At 40.2% G+C, this 18,053-nt stretch overlaps 2 protein-coding genes across 2 annotated transcripts; one reads left to right on the top strand and one right to left on the bottom strand.

The window, feature by feature from the left end:
* The first annotated feature begins 31 nt into the window (after positions 1-31).
* On the top strand, positions 32-5,434 carry LOC138612702 (C-X-C chemokine receptor type 1). The gene is made up of 12 exons (XM_069686103.1): positions 32-64; positions 226-269; positions 1,037-1,100; positions 1,529-1,660; positions 3,406-3,510; positions 3,606-3,655; positions 3,742-3,867; positions 3,965-4,010; positions 4,116-4,187; positions 4,334-4,487; positions 4,601-4,683; positions 5,282-5,434. Exons 1-12 carry the CDS (start codon positions 32-34, stop codon positions 5,432-5,434), a joined length of 1,062 nt encoding a protein of 353 aa, XP_069542204.1.
* A 2,971-nt stretch (positions 5,435-8,405) lies between these two features.
* On the bottom strand, positions 8,406-16,849 carry neto2b (neuropilin (NRP) and tolloid (TLL)-like 2b). Its single transcript, XM_069686250.1, has 12 exons — positions 16,826-16,849; positions 15,342-15,398; positions 15,052-15,201; positions 13,411-13,659; positions 13,260-13,307; positions 12,990-13,117; positions 12,350-12,451; positions 11,526-11,652; positions 11,073-11,186; positions 10,385-10,515; positions 9,921-10,013; positions 8,406-9,840 (listed from the first exon to the last, which is right to left on the bottom strand). Exons 1-12 carry the CDS (start codon positions 16,833-16,835, stop codon positions 9,391-9,393), a joined length of 1,659 nt encoding a protein of 552 aa, XP_069542351.1. The 5' UTR covers positions 16,836-16,849; the 3' UTR covers positions 8,406-9,390.
* Between the last annotated feature and the right edge of the window lie 1,204 nt (positions 16,850-18,053).

The raw sequence follows: 18,053 nt of genomic DNA, 5'->3' as shown, positions 1-18,053 counted from the left end.
AGTTGAATATACTGATACTTCTTTGGTTACAATGGAGCTCAAAGGTGTCCTGGATGATAAGCAGGTAGGAATTATTACACGTCATGCTTTTTTGAGCACTTTATTTGTGTGTGTGTGTGTGTGTGTGTGTGTGTGTGTGTGTGTGTGTGTGCGCGCGCGCGCTAAAATGGAAATTTTGACTAACATTACATTTACAATAATTCTAATTGTGATTCCATTTTTTAGATTGAAGTTCTCACGATTGTGTACTTGGTGTTTCTCCCTCTCAGGTAACATGCTTCCTAGTACTTGTCATTTCCCATGCATGCACCTCATCAGCAATGTATGTAACTTATGTATATCACAAAGTTATAAAGCAACCTGATTATTGTGCAGTCGGTGTATCATATCGGCAGAATAATAATCTTATTGCAATCCGGCAAACCAGTTTATGTTTTCTGTCTAAATTCCTCCAGTATTTCTTCATATTGTTCCTCTTTATCAAAGATGCCACCTATGTTACTTAGTGTATATCTTATATTTGTTTATATATTTAGATCGTGAAAACATAAAACTCCCCTCAGTGAACTCTGTAATCCTGCTGATGTTTCTTTGTTTATGAGTGTCCTTTTATCAAAGAAAGGAAAGAAAAGAAAAAGAAACAACCAAATGATGCTGGTGAAAATGCCGGAAGAAATTCAAATCCTCTGTCGCTGCCGTTAGTTTTTATTGAGCCAAGGCGAGGGTTGTGTTTAAAGTGTGTGTCTTTTTACAGCTTTTTATACAAGTGTCACATGTGTCTGAGATAAGTTGTCTTTCAGACGTAAAAGTCTGTCTCATCCTCAGACACTGACCCTTGCAATAAACCTTGGGTCAGGTTTCGTGTCAAAATGGTGCCAAGTCACCATCTGTTTGCAACTGCATGTTCTTCATTCATTTTTAATCCTATACACATGGCCAAGAAAATGATGAATGAAATTCATGCAGTGATGATTTCATTTTGCATAAAGCCTCTTAAGTGATTTTTAATACTTGTCTTATTTCTGATTTACTGCAGTGTGATTGGGAGCTTTTCCGTACTGGTGGTTTCTATAGTGAGATGGAAGCAGCTACAAGAACAGGTGAGTCGGAGTCAGGTTATATTTTCTGTATGTGCATACCTGTGTCTGTGAATTTTAATGTGTGTCTAGATCTTTATTGTCATATGGAAAACAATTACAGAAAAAAAGGGTTTGACATTGAAATTTTTAAATCTGCAGGCTGTCCCTACAGTGCTCAAAAATATTCATAACAAGCAAGTAAAAGAACTGCAGACATAAGATATCAAATTGTGCAAAAGTTAAAACAGGAATAGAATACAAGCAGAAATAGTATCGTTGTGCAAGTTTGCAGGAAGCATGTGTATTTGTGTCATTGTATTTTGTGGCTAATAATGTACCTTAAGTTTTTTATTTTCAATAGTTGCACATGTTGGTGATGTTCTGTATGTGTTGCTGAATGCTCAGAGTTTTCCAGCAAATCAACATCCATTGTGGGTATTTTCCTGCAGGTGCACCTCCTGGTGCAGCTCGCCCTGGCAGACCTCCTGGCTGCTCTGATTCTGATGTCCACAAGTGTCTTTAACCATGTTAGTTTTGAAAGTGGTGTGGTCATCTGCCAATACCTCCTGCCACTTTCACTGGTGAGTAACAGTTACTTTCACTCTGTTAGACCCCTTAGCCTAATAATTATTCTTCGGGTTGTTCCCAGAAGGGGAAGTGGTCACACCTGAGGGGAGGCTTGGGTAAATGCTGGTACTTCCCAGCTTAAGTATCTGTAGTTTCCAGTATCTAGTGTTCATCAGATCACTGTCTCAGTGTATAATTACACAGTAGTAAATTAAAGCATTGCTTTTTATATTGCACATAAGAATAAGAATGCTTCTTAAAGTTTAACATAAACTACATTTACTTTGAATCTAAAGTTTTCTAAAGTGAAATTCCATTTTAAAGTGTGAGATATAAGATATTAGTTCAGGGCAGAGTGGATATTTACTTTACACAAAACAAACATAGGAAAGAATGTCATTCAGTTCAGACTGTGGATTTATTTCAAAATGCAGATACTGAAAATATTCAGCCCTTTAAAAACTGAGTTTGCTTGACAGAAGTGACGCTGAGCCTAAAATGAATTTCCACGACTTTCGACAGTCTTTTATTGTTTTACATGGATGTAGAATCTGTGGCTGCAATAAGCGGTGCAATAAAGCTGCTGTTCTTTTGAACCAACAACTAAGACCAAATAATAAAAGATCTATAAGAGGATAATCACACATAGCAGACTACTTATGGAATATCATTTTTAAGCCCCTGTGAGGAGTTTTTTGCAGGTTATGAAACAGACTAAAATTAATTCTGATTACTATATATGACCTACAAACACAAACCAGAGACAATATTGAGTATTTCTATACAGTTATTTTTAATGCCTGACACCGCTGGCGGGGGGTAGGTGTCAGATGAAGTGATTAAATGCACGCTGCCTTTGATTACATTACAGGGCAAAAATTTAGAGTGAGTGATACATATGACAGGATAAGATGTACAGGACAAAATAAGCAACGAGATAAGAGGTACAGCTTTGTCCACAGGGGTCGCCAAAATGGACACAAACCGAAAGTTCCTCACAGGAGCTTTAAGAGATATGATATAACATGTATATATCCATGTTGAAGACCTAAGACTGCTCTAAATCTGCATGTGAATAAGTAACTACTGTAAAGTAGATGTGGAAGTGAAAGTAAGTTTTTTTGATTGAAGGGTGTCGATGACAAAGTCAACACTCAATCCAACTTTACTTGAGATGAAAACACGATATTGCTTCACATTTATTCCGGTGTATGTTTTAATGTTTTACTGTTCTTACTCTGATATATGTTTTAACTCAAAATGTAAATAACAGTATGTCTTAAATAGGAAAATATACAGCAGATCTTTATCTGCAGGGATGGGACAATAAAAATGTACCCAGGTAGAATGTCCTCATAAAGATAAAGGGCAAATATCTGAACATGGTTTAAATGATGTTATGAAAACTATGGTGGCCCTGAAGGTCAAAACACAAAATTATTTCAGAAAAACAGAAACAAAACCAAACTAAAAAACTATTTGTACTTAGACTGTTTGAAATGTTGTGGGGGGTTTTTTATGTTGTGTTTTGATCTTCAGGGCCACCATACAAAAGTCTCCTTTTATGAAGTTGGACACATTCGCAGTGTTATTAGCTGACATTCATTTGAATTAAGAGCCCTGTTACATGTCTGCAAACTAAAATGAGTACCTTTATAAAGTAATAACTGCTCAGATCCCGATATATTAGACCAAAATACAATGCCACACCCCTACTAAAATATTGTATCTGTTCGTGTTCCTCCATTTCTTTTTGCAGACATTTTATTTTATTTCTTTTCTGCTGGTGCTGGTCTACGCTTGGAAGTCCAAGAGCCCAATTCAAGGGTGGAGAGCAAGTCCCACAGAGGATGAGGTTGGGCAGGTGAGCCGTCCACTGGATTTGTAGATTTTAAGATGTACAAAAACCCTCTACTCTGATTTAATAATGTGTTTCTCTTTATCTTTCCTGGTTTACAGAGTCAGTGTAGGAGGAAAATCGTCGCTCTACCTGTATATGCCATTGTGTGGTGAGTTTGTTACCTGCATCTTTACTTTTAATTACCTTTCCCTGGTGCACGTCTAACTCTGTATCTCTGTTCGTCCAATATCACAGGCTGATCCCCATCGCAATGTACGTTGCATACGTGCACACCCCCTTCATAACATCTGCTGATCTGATTAAATTCGCTGACTTATCAGTGAATGCGATCGCCCGCAATAATAGCAAATACTGCACCAGGTGGGCACACAAGCTTCATGATTAACTCCTTTTAAAGTCACTGTGTTCAGGAACAACGAGTTAAGTCTTTTTGACCCCATTTTTCTTTTTTTCACAGTTGTATTTTGTTCTTGCATGTCTGGAGAGATTCCTGCTCTGATCCTGTGAGTATAAAACTGTAGTTATGTGGTAAATCATGATGAAATGTGAGGCAGCTTTAACGGATGAGCAATGTGCATTTTTGCTGATATGATTTATTTTTTCTCCAGGAGGAAATCCATGACGACTTCATTAAAATTTCTCTTTTCCTGGTTGTGATAACAGTTATGTTGTCTTGCTCTGTAAGTCGTACGCATCACCTTACTCTTCATTTGTTTGTCTTTAATATTTCATCTAAATGTCTCTGTCAATATAATAATGATTAATAATTTTACTCCTAAAGGCTCTAAACATGTAGGCTGTAATCATTTATTTTTTCTTGTATCAGGTCATTTACTATACAATTGGTAAATGGTATAAAGCAAATAAGCACGAGGGCCTTTTTCCTGTGGAGGGAGATGGACGTTCAAGAAGGAGGATCAGAAGAGTGTTTTCTACTGCAAGAAATATGGTCATGGTCATCTTATTCTGCTGGACTCCAGGTACACACACACACACACACACACACAAACATAGTCATTCAAAATCAACCTATTACATTTCAACAAAATAAGCCAACATCTGATTGATGCCGTATGCTTCCTTCCTGATGTAGCTCTCGTCCTCATTCTGCTGTGTGGCCTGCTCTATCGGAGTCGCATTCAACAACAGAGCCTGTTTTTCCTTTATGTGATACAGGTACGTTTCATTTATTGTTCACAGTGAAAAAGTGAAAACTGCATAATTTTGTGTTTTTCAAGAATTACATGTTTAAAAAGGTCGCCTCTGAAATGGGCCGTTCAGAACAGCTGCAGGTTTGTACGTAGAACCTTGCTTTCGCTGAAATCGACCAATCGTCATTCACCGTCATTCGCCTCATGCTGCCTTCTCGCTCTAGCTTGTAGTCAAGATTTCTTACCATTCCGATACCGCCTGGCGATTCTGACTTGTACATATAAGGCCGAATAACTGATCCTTGAGCAGCCATGTTTTCTACAACTTTGGAGTGACGGTGCAGTGCGGCCGCTCCCCAACGTGTACAATTCCATGGGCTCAAATACTGTCAGCCAATCATGGCTAAGGTCTGACCTTTGAATGGCAAAATGCCTTGCTCGTTTCCGGAGGAAGGAGAGGCTCTGAAAAATAATTAAATTAAAATATGTACACAATTTTTGAAACGAAACAAACTTATAAAAGAAAATTGATTGCTCAGCTAAAATATGTCCCCTTTAAAAAAATCATCTGATGTCTAAGTTGCATGATTATATCCTTATGTCATTGTTCTTGTTTATTTCAGGCTGCCAGTGTGTCCCTGCACGGCTTCCTTAACAGTATGGTGTATGCCTGGAGGCGGCCGAACTTCACGGAGGCTGTTCTTGGGGAGAACACGCCTCTAGTGGGGCAGGACCGCGTGGCCTTCTTTGATGAATCCCTGAGGAGCTCGTTATGATGACATTGAAGGCGCCGAGAGGCGTGCTCGCGCTGCAGCCTGAGAAAGACTGAATGCACACAATTCATAACTTCAGGACAGTTCGACTGAAACATAACGTTTCCTCATCGGTAGACTGAAGGTGAAAAGAAACGGTGCAAAAAAAGGAGGAATCGCACAGACTGTTTAAACAACCAATGACTGATTCTGTGTGGTTCACTGCTGCTGCTGATGTCCAAGTGTGGAGTTTCATATTTTAGTTTAAATTTGCACAACAAGGACTTTTGAATGAACTGTTGTTATTTAAATACAGAAATACCATAAATGTTCTGTAAGGTGTCAAAAGGAATACTAGTTTTATTCACTGTGTAACTTGTGTTTTGTCACATGTATTTATATTGCTAGATATAAGCTTTTTAAATAACTGTTTTATTATGACATGTTATCCACCTGTCTCTCAGTTCTCTGTAGTTCAAGAGAAGAACGATGGGAAACTTGTCAGGGTGGCATATTTTGCAGTCAGTGCTGTGTCATGTCTGAAGCACGTGTCACTTGATAACATAGAGTTCAGTCTCAGGAGCATGTACTCCACACCGTACAGTATGTGCTGGAACAATGACAACAGCTGAGACATTTCAGACAAAAGACGTTTCATAACTCAGGCATGGGCACAAAGATTAGCACGCTCTCATGTTCGAATATCCTGAACTCGCTGACCATGTTTAAGCATGTGTGTGTCTGTAAATGGTTCACAGTCAACCAACCTGTTAGTGCTTATGTAAGCACTCACCTGAGTCACTGATTCATCTGCTGTATTGTAAAGTCAACTGGGTGTTTAGCTATGGTTATGCACAGTCCATTTCCTTGTGGCTGCACAGTCACCAGCACGAGACTGATACGTGCCATAATACATGCCACAACACAGGACTTGTATCATCTAATCATTTCTAAGTTGAATCATAAGGTTGATGACAAATTGAGACATAAAAAATGTTTGCCTTTTTAATGTGTTAGGTATGAATTTTGTTTGGAAAGAATAAGAAACATCTCTGTACAATGAGTTGAGCTCTTGTCATAGATTCAAATTGTTGAGTCATATTACTGTAATAAAAAGCCATACAGCCTGCAACACCTGCATCTGTTGACCTACTTGTAATTTCCTTGAACAATCGATTACCTGATTTGTCCCACACATCAAGCCGATTAATGGATGCTGTGATAAAATGAATGACTTTGTTCTACAGTGTTACAGTAAAAGCAGCCATACTCAGCAAATACAAAGTAGCTGGGAAAAACAGACCCATGTCCTTTTATGCAGTTTGATCATATTTTTTTTCTTTTGGAAGCCAACCAGAGCAATCAGACTATACTTTGAGGTCAAACACCATGGGTACAAGAGGGGTTACTTGCATTAACCCATACTGTACCAATAAGATTGCATGTTTAAAGTGATAATCTCCAAGATCTCAGTTTCGTTCTTTTATCAGGATAGTGTTGCATGTGTGACGCTCCAGTTGTAACTCTTAACTTTCCTTGCTGTCGGTCGCTTTCCTTTTGAGACTGTTTGCCTCCATCTTAGCGTCGTATTTGTTTCTTTGTCTTTGGGTTTTCACATATTTAGTTAATTCACTTATTCACTTAAGTTGTATCTGTAGTCATCGTTATTTTCTTTGTTTGTTCAGCCATAGTAGATTACTGGGAGAGACCGTAAAAGCAGCCGCTTAGCTCCGCCTACCCTCTCTGACAGACCAACCACTGCTGGGTGATAGAAAACGCACCACTAACTGGGCGCCGCTTGTGATTTTTCCATGAGTCTCGCCACAGACACCCAGTCCATAATAATACTATATTTTGCAAATGTAAAAGCTTTCATCAGTGGGCCATAGGCTCAATCACCATTGTGTTACCTCATTCAGCGATAGTGACTTAACAGACATTTATTTAAATGAAAATCTTCGAGATTATCACTTTAAGTGTTGGTCTTTATGTACACATGCAGCTTATGATGAATGAACAAGACCTGCTGACGACACAGCCAGGCTGTGGCTTACAAATGACTTTTGATTTTTAAATGTGTCCTGTCTTCTGGCTCCAAGGTTGTCTGAGTAGTTTGGCACACTGCACACTAAGCTGTGTTTCATAACAAAGGTGTGGCAGTGGCAACATTTTTTGGGGGGTTATTTTTAAGATTACATAATCAGCTTATACAATGTCCTGCTTTATACAGGAAATTCCAACCAGCATGTGAGAAGCACCGTTACGAACAGAAAACACTTGTGGCTGGTTAAGCAGTCAGATTTAGCTGTGCTGACAGTTTGGTAATTGTACCAGCTTCAGGGGATATGGAGCGGTTTTATTTACCGTGCCATCAGGAGCTGGCAAAGATCTGAAGTACATAGCGCAGAATAACCTTCAAATCCAACAACTTTGATAAAGGTCAGAGTGTAAACTGAACTGACATGTAGCAGCTCCCACCTGGCACCTTTATTCATTAGCCTTCAGGGTCCTCTGCACTGGACAAGTCAAGACCTGCTAACACACTAGTAAGATTCAGTTGACCTAAAAACAAAGTATTCTCATGTTTTATAACCATAAGTGTGGCAGTGGCACAAGTTGGGTGCTTTTAAGGATATATAATTAAATTATACAACACCATACTTTATATCCTATGAGGGGAATTTAGGCCAGCATCCCTGTGTGAAATACATATAAAAGAGAACACACACGTGTTAGTGGTTAAGCAGTCCAACTCCACTGCACTGACAGCTTGTTAATTGTATGTGAAGTGTTTTATTCACTGTGTGTTCACATTTTATGCACCACACTGTCAACATGTTTATTCTGTTTTGGCATTTTAACGTTGGCCTAGTGGGGATTGACTCACTTTTGGAGCGGCCTCAAGTGGTCGCTAAAGGAACTGCAGTTTTTAGCACTACTGTGTCGACTTAATTTTTCAGCTCAGAAGGTTTGTGCTTTCTGGCCTCCTTCTTGACATTAACATGTTGTCCACATTACCTGCTTAATGTGTACATATTTGTGTGAAAGTAAATATATATTTAATGTATATATATAATTATCATGTCGTTATTAGCACTCACACTGTTCCATTTATGATTTCTTAATGCTGGTCTTGCTTATTAACAACCTGTATTTGAACGTCTGGTTCTTTGCATTAGACAAGTCAAAACCCATTCATACTCGAGTTACATTCAGAACCTAAAAATACAAAAAGAAAATGAAACAAAACCTCCAGTGTTTCACGATGAAAGGTGTGTTTATGGTAAAAAGTTTGTTGCTTTTGAAGGTTGTATAATTGGATTATACAACAACATACTTTATTCTTATGAGGGACATTCCAACCATCATACCTGTGAGAAACACGTTTTACTGAGCGACACACACCTGTCTTGGATGGTAGTAAACGTGACTGCCACAATGCGAATGAGTAATTTCATAGCTGGTGCTAAAACTGACTTGAAATTGGATGAAATATGAGACTGCACCTAAACCAACAGTGCAGACATATTAAATCTCAGGTTTAACAACACTGAGATGTGATTTTTCCTCTTCGTAAAAGTCGTCACACTTCCTCTTCAAGCATTCTTTAAAACCTGTTTGAAAACATATCTCATCAAAATCTATTTGCTGTACAGTAAAACATATTAAACAAAATACATGAATAACAAGAACATTACACAGCTTTTTCCCGTCTTCACCTTTACACTGATCACAAATATGATCACGCCTCCCTGTCGGCCGTTTCAGAGTCCAAGCATCATCTTAAATTTCTAGAAACTCCAGGAGGAAAGCAGGAAACTCCAACCTCATCACGAGGTGTTGAACCAAGAGAAGATAAGAATCACTTCTTAGTCATTTCTCGTTGTAAAGAAGTTAAGTGAGAAAATGACACTCCTCTCTTCTGTGTCCTTGAAAAGTACTTCTTGCAGTTTATCACAGAGCAAACCTTGTCTTTTCTTTCAGAAGTCCATAGACAAAGATCTCTGCTGGGCCATTTCATAGTTCCCCCTTCGGCCTCCTCCTCTGCGTACGTACACAGCGTACCTTTCATCTTCCTCCTCCTCTTCGTCCTCCTCCATCACTCTGTCCTGCCGCCCCATTGCTCTATCCCCCAAACCGTGATGGCTCTGTATTCGACCTGGTTTCATACTAGGCCAGCTTTTCTTACGCAGACTGCTGTTTAAATCCCTCAAGGGCGGTAAGGAGCTCTGGAAGTCCCCTCTGAAAGGAGGAAGCTCCAAGGATCCCCTGCCCATGCCGTGTGCAGCTTGACTAGCTTTGACTGAGTTGACAGATGCCTGAGAGCCACAGTGGTGTTCGTGAATGCATCGCGAGCCTGATGAGGATCTCCTGAGCGCCTGCAGGGACTGGAGTTCCTCTGATAACTCCCCAAGGTCACCGGACATCTCCTAAAAATGATAATATTATTACTTTTGTTATTTAGGAATAATCTCACACGTACAGCTGATAGTAAGATGATCAAACTCACCTTGTCTCTGAGAGTAAAGAGTTCATAGTGTGGAGGGTCGAACGCCTCCTGGAAGTCGCCCCGTTGGAACAGGTTATTCTTACGTACCAGCACCTTTAAATTATGATAAAGTACGCATGATTTATCAGGTAATTTTACACAAAATGGAATTAAGATTTAAATACCAAATAAATTAATTATCTTAAAGGGATAGTTCGGTTTGTTTGAAGTGGGGTTGTATGAGATACACTACATACAGTGGATGCCAGTCAGCATGGCACCGTTGTTTAGTAACCGGCCAGAGTGCCGGCACGGACGCTAGGCTATATTCCGCTGCAGATGGGGTCAACTTCACACGTAATTTATCCACTTATAAGGACGTCTCACCTAAAAATCCCCGGCATCCACTGTATGTAGTACACCTACTATTGATAAGAATCTCATACAACCCCACTTCAAACAAACAGAACTTTCCCTTTAATTACCTTTTTTCGTGGCTGTTTCACTTGAACCAGGATGGAGACGATGAGGAGCAGCAGCACCACACCCGTAGAAACACAGATTATTGTCCCATGAGTCTTTGTGATCTGGTGAAAAACACCTTTGCTCTTTTTCTCTGTATGACGGATATGAAGAGAGAGATTAAACATGAGGGACATTTAGAGGTAATAACATTACATCACTGATTTACTCGCTGCCCGTCAGGACAGTCTGTTTCTTTAATTTCCAGGAACAATTCAGAGCGTTCACTAAAAGCCAAAGACTTGATTAAAAGTCCTCCAAGCAAATTGAGGTGTGTACTTAAAAACCAAAAGGCCTTGAAGGTCTTTTAGCTGGAAAAGCTTTATAGATGATGAGATCATTATTTTCCTGCCAAAGCAAATTTAAAGGAATATTCTGTGCTGTCTAACATGAAACAATCTGCTGTCTGGTATCAGGGTGAAAAACGACATAAAGGACTTGCTGAGGAAAGGAGAAGAGGGGGGCCTGTGTGCGTGTCTTGTCGCAGACATTTAGCAGAATTTTAGCCGCACATTTTCAAGGAGGCTCAATGTGACACAACAGAGCAGGACACGACGTGGATCATCTTACATAACGCGACACAACACGTTTTAAAACAGCACAGCACAGCAAAGCAAAGATTTACAAAGTGTTTGGCAAAATCTAGAGTACCTTTGCAGTTGCTTTCATCCCAGGGAAAGACACAGTTTTGTATGCCATTGCAGACCAGAGAAGTGTTGATGCACATGTTGCTGTGGCAAAAGAATGAACTGGCTGCACAGGGTGCTGAAACACAAACACCGGTACATCAGTGTGTGATGCAAACAGTTTACTAAGGCAACCTAAGACATGTACAGTGAGAGGAAATTCTGATGTCTCTTTCTTTTCAAAAGAGAAACATGGAAACTCAGACTTTTTATAATATACTTCTACTTGAATTTATTTTCCACAACAGATACTAAGAGAATTTTGCTCTTTAACAAGCTGCAGTATTGAGTAGATTCCACAGGAGGGTGCTGCTACAAATCTATTTGCAGTCATAGATTCAACCCACTACTGTACTCGGCCTGTCACAGCTGCAGATGCTAAACAAAAGGTTTACAAAAATCTCAAGGAGAAACTCACGGTCTGCAAAAGAAGTAAACAGCATCCGGAATCTGCTGAGACGGCTCGTCTCATCCGCCCACATCCTCACCACTCCCACACCAGTGTCCAGCATGATGTCATTAGCTACTGTACTACAGAACTTGGCCTGCAAGAAACCACACACCGTTTTCTCTTACAGTGTCCGGATGTGTAGTCTCATTGACACCAAGGTCTCCAGAACAGTTGCTACATATTTATGAAACAGATACTATAATCATAAAGAAGAATGTTGGACAGACAGATAAACCCTGCTGTGTAGCAGAAAGAGGGAATTGACAGTACAATGTGATGTGCAACACATGAAGTTCATCAGATTAAAGGGCTTTAAAGGTATAACTTTTACAAATATAATATAAATCATCACTTATGGGCCTCTATACGTGTGTTAGTGAGTGTGTGCAGAGTTGGCCGTCTTTATGTTGGACAGGTAGGTGCCTCAAACCGGATAGGACAAGCTAGCGCAAAGGTAACCGACGGTGAGCATGCTAGCACAAAGGTAACTGGCGGTTAGCATGCTAGCACAACGGTAACCAGCGGTTAGCATGCTAACGCAACGGTAACTGGCGGTTAGCATGCTAGCACAACGGTAACCAGCGGTTAGCATGCTAGCACAACGGTAACCAGCGGTTAGCATGCTGGCGCAAAGGTAACCCTGATGCTGTCTGCGTTAGGTCGGTGGGGTGGGCGTGTTCTCGCACTAGAGACTGAGAGTGAGCTTCTGGTGATGAAGAGCCCAGCAGGAGGGGCCCAGTTTGAATGTGTTGTCGACAAAATGCAAGGAGAAATCTTATGAAATGTATTACCTTTAGGTCCTCAATGGCATTACTGCCATCGTAAACTGCCACAAAGTTCTTCTTACATTCATTTGAGTTTTCCATCTGGTATTCCAGGAATCGCAGGTAAATCTGCACAAGACAATGAGGAGGGGAACACTGTACACTTTGTTGTTTTTGTTTTTGTGGAGTATTTGGCTTTGTTATCAGAGGACACGTCCCATTGAAAGCATCATTGCATTAATGGATTAAATTTAAATCATTTCAAGACACCTTTATTGTTTGAATACTCATCTAATCAATGTAAATGTTTGCTTTATACTTCAGGTGCACTTATGCTGAGCTATGGATGCACTGTCAATTAATGTTTTATAATTGGAGGGTTAAATAGCATTGATATAAGGTTTTTCTTTGAAGAAGCTGAAATCCACACACATTGCAAGGAAATGGAACAAACACATCACAACCCATTGGCACGGTTGCAGAGATGAGCAGCGATGCAGGCTGCAAAACAGCCTGCAGGCTGCAGACTCATCTTTTAAACCACTGTGCTGTTTGTCATGTTGTTTCCAATGAATCACATCCCCTCTCCTCCACTTAATTCTGCAGAAAAGTTGTGCATTACGATAAGTGGCAAAAACATTCATTTTTAACGGGTCATTTGGCATACCTTGTGGTTCTTTGGTGCTCGTATAGTCCAAATGCAGTCAACTGCCTGCTCCGGCTTCACTTTGTATTCCTCCTCCACCTGACTGGAGCGGATCATGCCGTCAGCCCCTGACAGCTCAAACTGACAGTCTGACCCACAGACAGCGATGAAGGGCAATAACAAAGAGGAAGATAAAAGAAAACAGAGGAGAAAAAAGAGATGAGAGGTGATGCTGAAAAGACTTTGCATCATATTGATGTTCAACTGCAATTATCTTTGTGGTTGCAATACCTGGGATGGGGTTTAGAAGTCCTCCCACATGCAGATGAAATTCAGGGTCTTTCGGTGAAAATCAGAGTCAGAAAGCAATATTATACTTTAACAGGAATCATCAGAAGGAGTAAAGACATTTGGATGGCTAATAACAGCTTTTTTTAATCACCTGCAGTAAAGCTGTACTGGACCTGGAAGCCGACCCCCTCCAGCTCCTCATCACTAAAGAAGCGGATCCACATGAAGCGTCCGCTGGAGAGGACAAGTCCAGGACTGGCTGAGCCACAGAAGCGATTGATGAGCGGCGAGAAGCTGAAGGGGCCGTCCCGCACCTCGATGTGGTCGAAACGACACTCGAATGACGCCTCGATGTAGAAGGCCCCGTGAAACAGCAGCTCTATCCTCTGGCGGGGCAGGGCTGAGGGAAGCAGCGGGGGTATGTCACATCTAGTGCCACAGAGGTGATTCAGGGATATAATGCTAACAGAGAATACACAGATATGGGCTGCATTCAACATTACTTAGTTTTGTTCATATTTTTACATAGATGTTTCAAGTTAAAAATAGTAAAATGAATGCACAAATTGAAGAGTATGTTCAATGCATACTTTGGTGTGAAAGATAACAAGGATTGAACTCTGAAAAGTTATTGCCTGCCAGCTTGTTGCCACTTTAACCATAATAGAGGGAAAATTATAACTTACTCAGACATTTTTTGGCTTTGTTCGGCGTATCCAAACACATTTTTTAAAATAATATGTTTAGAGTCCTTATATAAAATCGAAACACTTTTTTAAATAACAGCATTTCACTGGACTAATCAGTTTAGTTTTTTTATATATATATATAAATAATCAATTAACCTTTTAATCTTTTAAGATATAATCTCTAGGATCTCAGTTTCGTTCTCTTTGGCAGCACCTATGGCAATAAACAGTAATTGCGGGAGCACACTTCCCAGATATCCAGACAGTGTCTCATGTGTGACGTCCACGGTTGGCTCCGGTTGTAACTCTTGATTTTCCTCACTGATGGTCGCTTTCCTTTTTAGACTGTTTGCCTTCATCTGAGCGTCGAATTTGTTTGTTGTATCTGTCGTCATCAATCTTTTCTTTGTTTGTTCAGCCATAGCAGATTACTGTTTACTCGCAACACTTGCAGAGACCGAAAAGCAGCCGCTTAGCTCCGCCTACCCTCTCTGGCAGACCAACCACTGCTGGGTGATGGAAAACGCGTCACTAACTGGGAGCTGCTTGTGATTTTTTCTGTGAAAGTCGTCTGTGATTCTGCAAATGCAAAGGCTTTCATCAGTGGGCCATAGGCTCAGTCACTATTGTGTTACCTCATTCGGGGATAGATAGTGACTTAACAGACATTTATTTAAATGAAAATCTTTGAGATTATTACTTTGAAATGTAAAAAAAAGTCTAATTGCTCCTCACAATTTCCTATTACCCTTCAAATTGCTTCCTTCATTTACTATAATAATACATGTCAAATAAAAGCAGCAAATAAAAAACGTTTAATAAACTGAAACCAGCAATTGTTTGACATTTTTGTTTTAAAAAATGACAAAGACGATTATTAATAGTTGGCGTATAATATCCTTTATAATGATAAATCAATTAATTATTTTGATCATTGATCATCATAACTGCTATTTTGCTCCTTGGATTCCCTTTAATTTCCATCAGAGTTTACAAAAGGATCCAACTTAATCCCATAAAAAATCTGTAACATGACAAATATTAGTCACTCATCTTTTCCTCCACAGCAGTGAATTGTTCAGGCTCAGGTGCATGATGGTTACCTTCCAGTACGTACAGGCACTCCTTGTTTGGAGGGTACGTGTTGGGGTAGTTGGGGGAGCTGAAGGTGCCTCCTTCTGTGTTTCGCACCCAGTTTCCACAGTGACGAGACTGTTGGGGCCGTTGAGACGGTTTAACCCCTTTTGATCCATCTGTTTGTAAGAAAAGAGACACATGACATTTAATGATAGAAAATGATGTTTGCCAAAAGCATCACTTTAATTACATTTCAGAATATTGGTCTTCGTTTAATATCGCTATAAAAGTAATACAGTGAACACATCCGTCTCACCTCTTGTCTTCTGTGCCACGGCAAATCCCTCCTCAATGAACAGGAGAAAAATCCAGACTGTAAAAGAAGTGGACAGTGTGTGAAGCAGCTTACAATCAAAGAATAACGGAAACAGAGAAGGAGCTTAGCAGGATTTGTGTGTCTGAGTTGCCTCGGTGCATCTGAATCCCTGAACGTATAGAGCATGGCCAGGGGTGAGAAGAGGAGTATAAGGAGGACATGCTGCTTCTACCATCTGCTTACTCCCTTAACTTCCTCCTGTTATTACATCCTCCTTTTCCCTTTTCTTTCCTTCTGAGGTTTATATGTTGACATTGGAGCAGCTGTAGAGGTTGTCATGAAAAATTCTGTATCATGAAATAATACCTTATGCGACATTTGTGTCTATTACATAAAATATGACCTAAATAGATCATCTTGCCCAAGGACAACAGGGCACTCAAATTTTGCTTTGAGTTTTCACCAAAGTGGCATTTTGCTTTGAACGTCAAATCGCAAACACACAAAACAGTAGTGTTTATACACACTGCAGGCATTTATATTCTCTGTTTGTTATATGTGGCTGTGCAGGGACCAGTTAAAAAAGATGTAAAACCTTTTACCAGCAATAAATTGTTCTGGTTTCTGACATAGAAAGTTGCACTCGTTGTTGTTGATTGGTTGAATAGGTTGGCTTCTTTTGTGTGTTGTGTTAAAATGTATAAATCAACACTGAAATATCTATAAAGAATCTGAAACCAGAAATAATCAAAGTCACCCCTGGGAAACCTCAAAGATGCATCTGTCACAAACATTTCAATACCCTTTCAATCAACCAATTTCAATGTAGGAAAGTGTGAATTTTAGCTACACTCTCAAACTCTACAATGTCTCCAACTGACTGACATAAAGCCTAATGGGAGAATTATTACTTCTTTGTTCATTTAATGAGTCTATTCCTCTGAAGCACTTCCAAAGAGATCATATTCAGTGTGTGGAGGAAGACCTGAGGCAGCATCAGCAGCATAAATCCTCCTGTCCGGGCTCTGAGCCACCACATGCTGACGCAAGAGGGGAAAGAGATTTCCCCCCTTTTGAATAATTTGGGTTTTTATTTCTTAGAATTTTTCTTCACTTTCATGTCTCCCTTTAAAGCAGAAAGAACAGAGTGCAAGTGAGGAGCTGTCACTTCAGCACCATGCATCCTTACACCGAATGTTCCCAGCAGAGATGAGTGTCCAGTTTATTAATTGTCTCCAGAGACAGAGTGTGAAATGTGTAGAAATTATTCTGTGCATATTTGTCCAAAACAGGACAGTTTGTGAGCAACGTACACAAATATGGTGTGGCACGAGGAGTCTGCCAAGAAAACGACATCTCGGAAAAAAAAGATTATGAAAGATTAGAAACTCCATCTTCTTTAAAGTCTCAGAAAAAGACACAGAAGGAGAAACGGAACAATTTCATCAAACGCCCTAAATCATCAAATATGGATTATCACTCACCAACACGCATCCTCTCAGCTGAAGTCCGCTTTCTGGGCTTTAAATTTCTAACTTGAGCAACTGTGTTTCCCTCACATCACTCCGCGTGTTTAAATCAATGGTCCGGATTAGCGCATGTTAGATTTCCAATCCAACTTTCACCTTTTATCCTAATGCCGTCGCTCAAGATGAGAGAAGCTTCCTGTGCGAAAAAACAGTCTGATGAAGTTCTGATTCATCATCAATCTCCCCTTATTGAATAAACAAAACGGTCCGATGTGTGTATCAGTGTGAGGCTGACGCGTCCTCCCTCCAGTAAACCGATCATCTGTCTGCAGCTGCTCGCGCTTTTAAGATTGGGCTCAGTTGGCGCGAGAAGGGGGGACAGCCTACTGCGCATGTGCGCCATCATACATGAGTATTAATGATATGAAAATCCGTTCATATCCGCCTGTTTGGTGTAATGATGAATGACATTAGAAATTCCAATTTTTGAAAACGTAATTGACTGATACAAGGCCAGTGTCCAGAAGGCGCACACAACCACACAGGACATCCATGCCAAAGCACTCCCTATAAATCAGTCAACACTTACATTTCTATGCAGAGCACACAGCAGGACACACTCCCTGTTGTCTTTCCTCATTTTTCTGGAAGGACACTCAGCTCAGCAGCCTAAAAAAGCAAAGGCCGAGAGTTAATGGGATAGAGATTTTCTCTGATGTATTGGCTTTAATGATATTAGCTATCAGGAGCATGGTCCCTAGTGCATCCTAAAACAGCAGCCATTTTTAATTTGCAGATGGTGAAGATGAAGCTAATTTTAACAACTTTATATAAGATTGGGCGGATTAACCTTGACTTATTGCGTTATATATAATAATTTCAATACAACTATTGTATATAATATATAATTGTACAGTAATTAAGTTAATGTACTTAGTAAGATTCCGTCCATCCATTATCTATACCTCTTGTCCTGTTCAGGGTCACAGGGGAGCTGGAGCCAATCCCAGCTGTCATTGGGCGAGAGGCAGGGTACACCCTGGACAGGTCGCCAGTCAATCACCGAAATACCCCAAGGAAACCAATGCATGCGCGGGGAGAACACGCACACTTCACACAGAAAGGCTCTCTACATCTGAACCGTGATTCAAACTAGGAACCTGTGAGGCGCAAGCGCTAACCGCTGCACCATCGTGCCGCTAGTTAACATTCCATTACTGCCTAACAGCAACTACAGAATCAG

Source organism: Semicossyphus pulcher, unplaced genomic scaffold, assembly GCF_022749685.1.
Source record: "Semicossyphus pulcher isolate SPU_LCO1_2020_fin unplaced genomic scaffold, fSemPul1.0.p SCAF_8, whole genome shotgun sequence".
Classification (NCBI taxonomy): Eukaryota; Metazoa; Chordata; class Actinopteri; order Labriformes; family Labridae; genus Semicossyphus; species Semicossyphus pulcher.
This window is presented reverse-complemented; position numbering and strand designations above follow the sequence as displayed.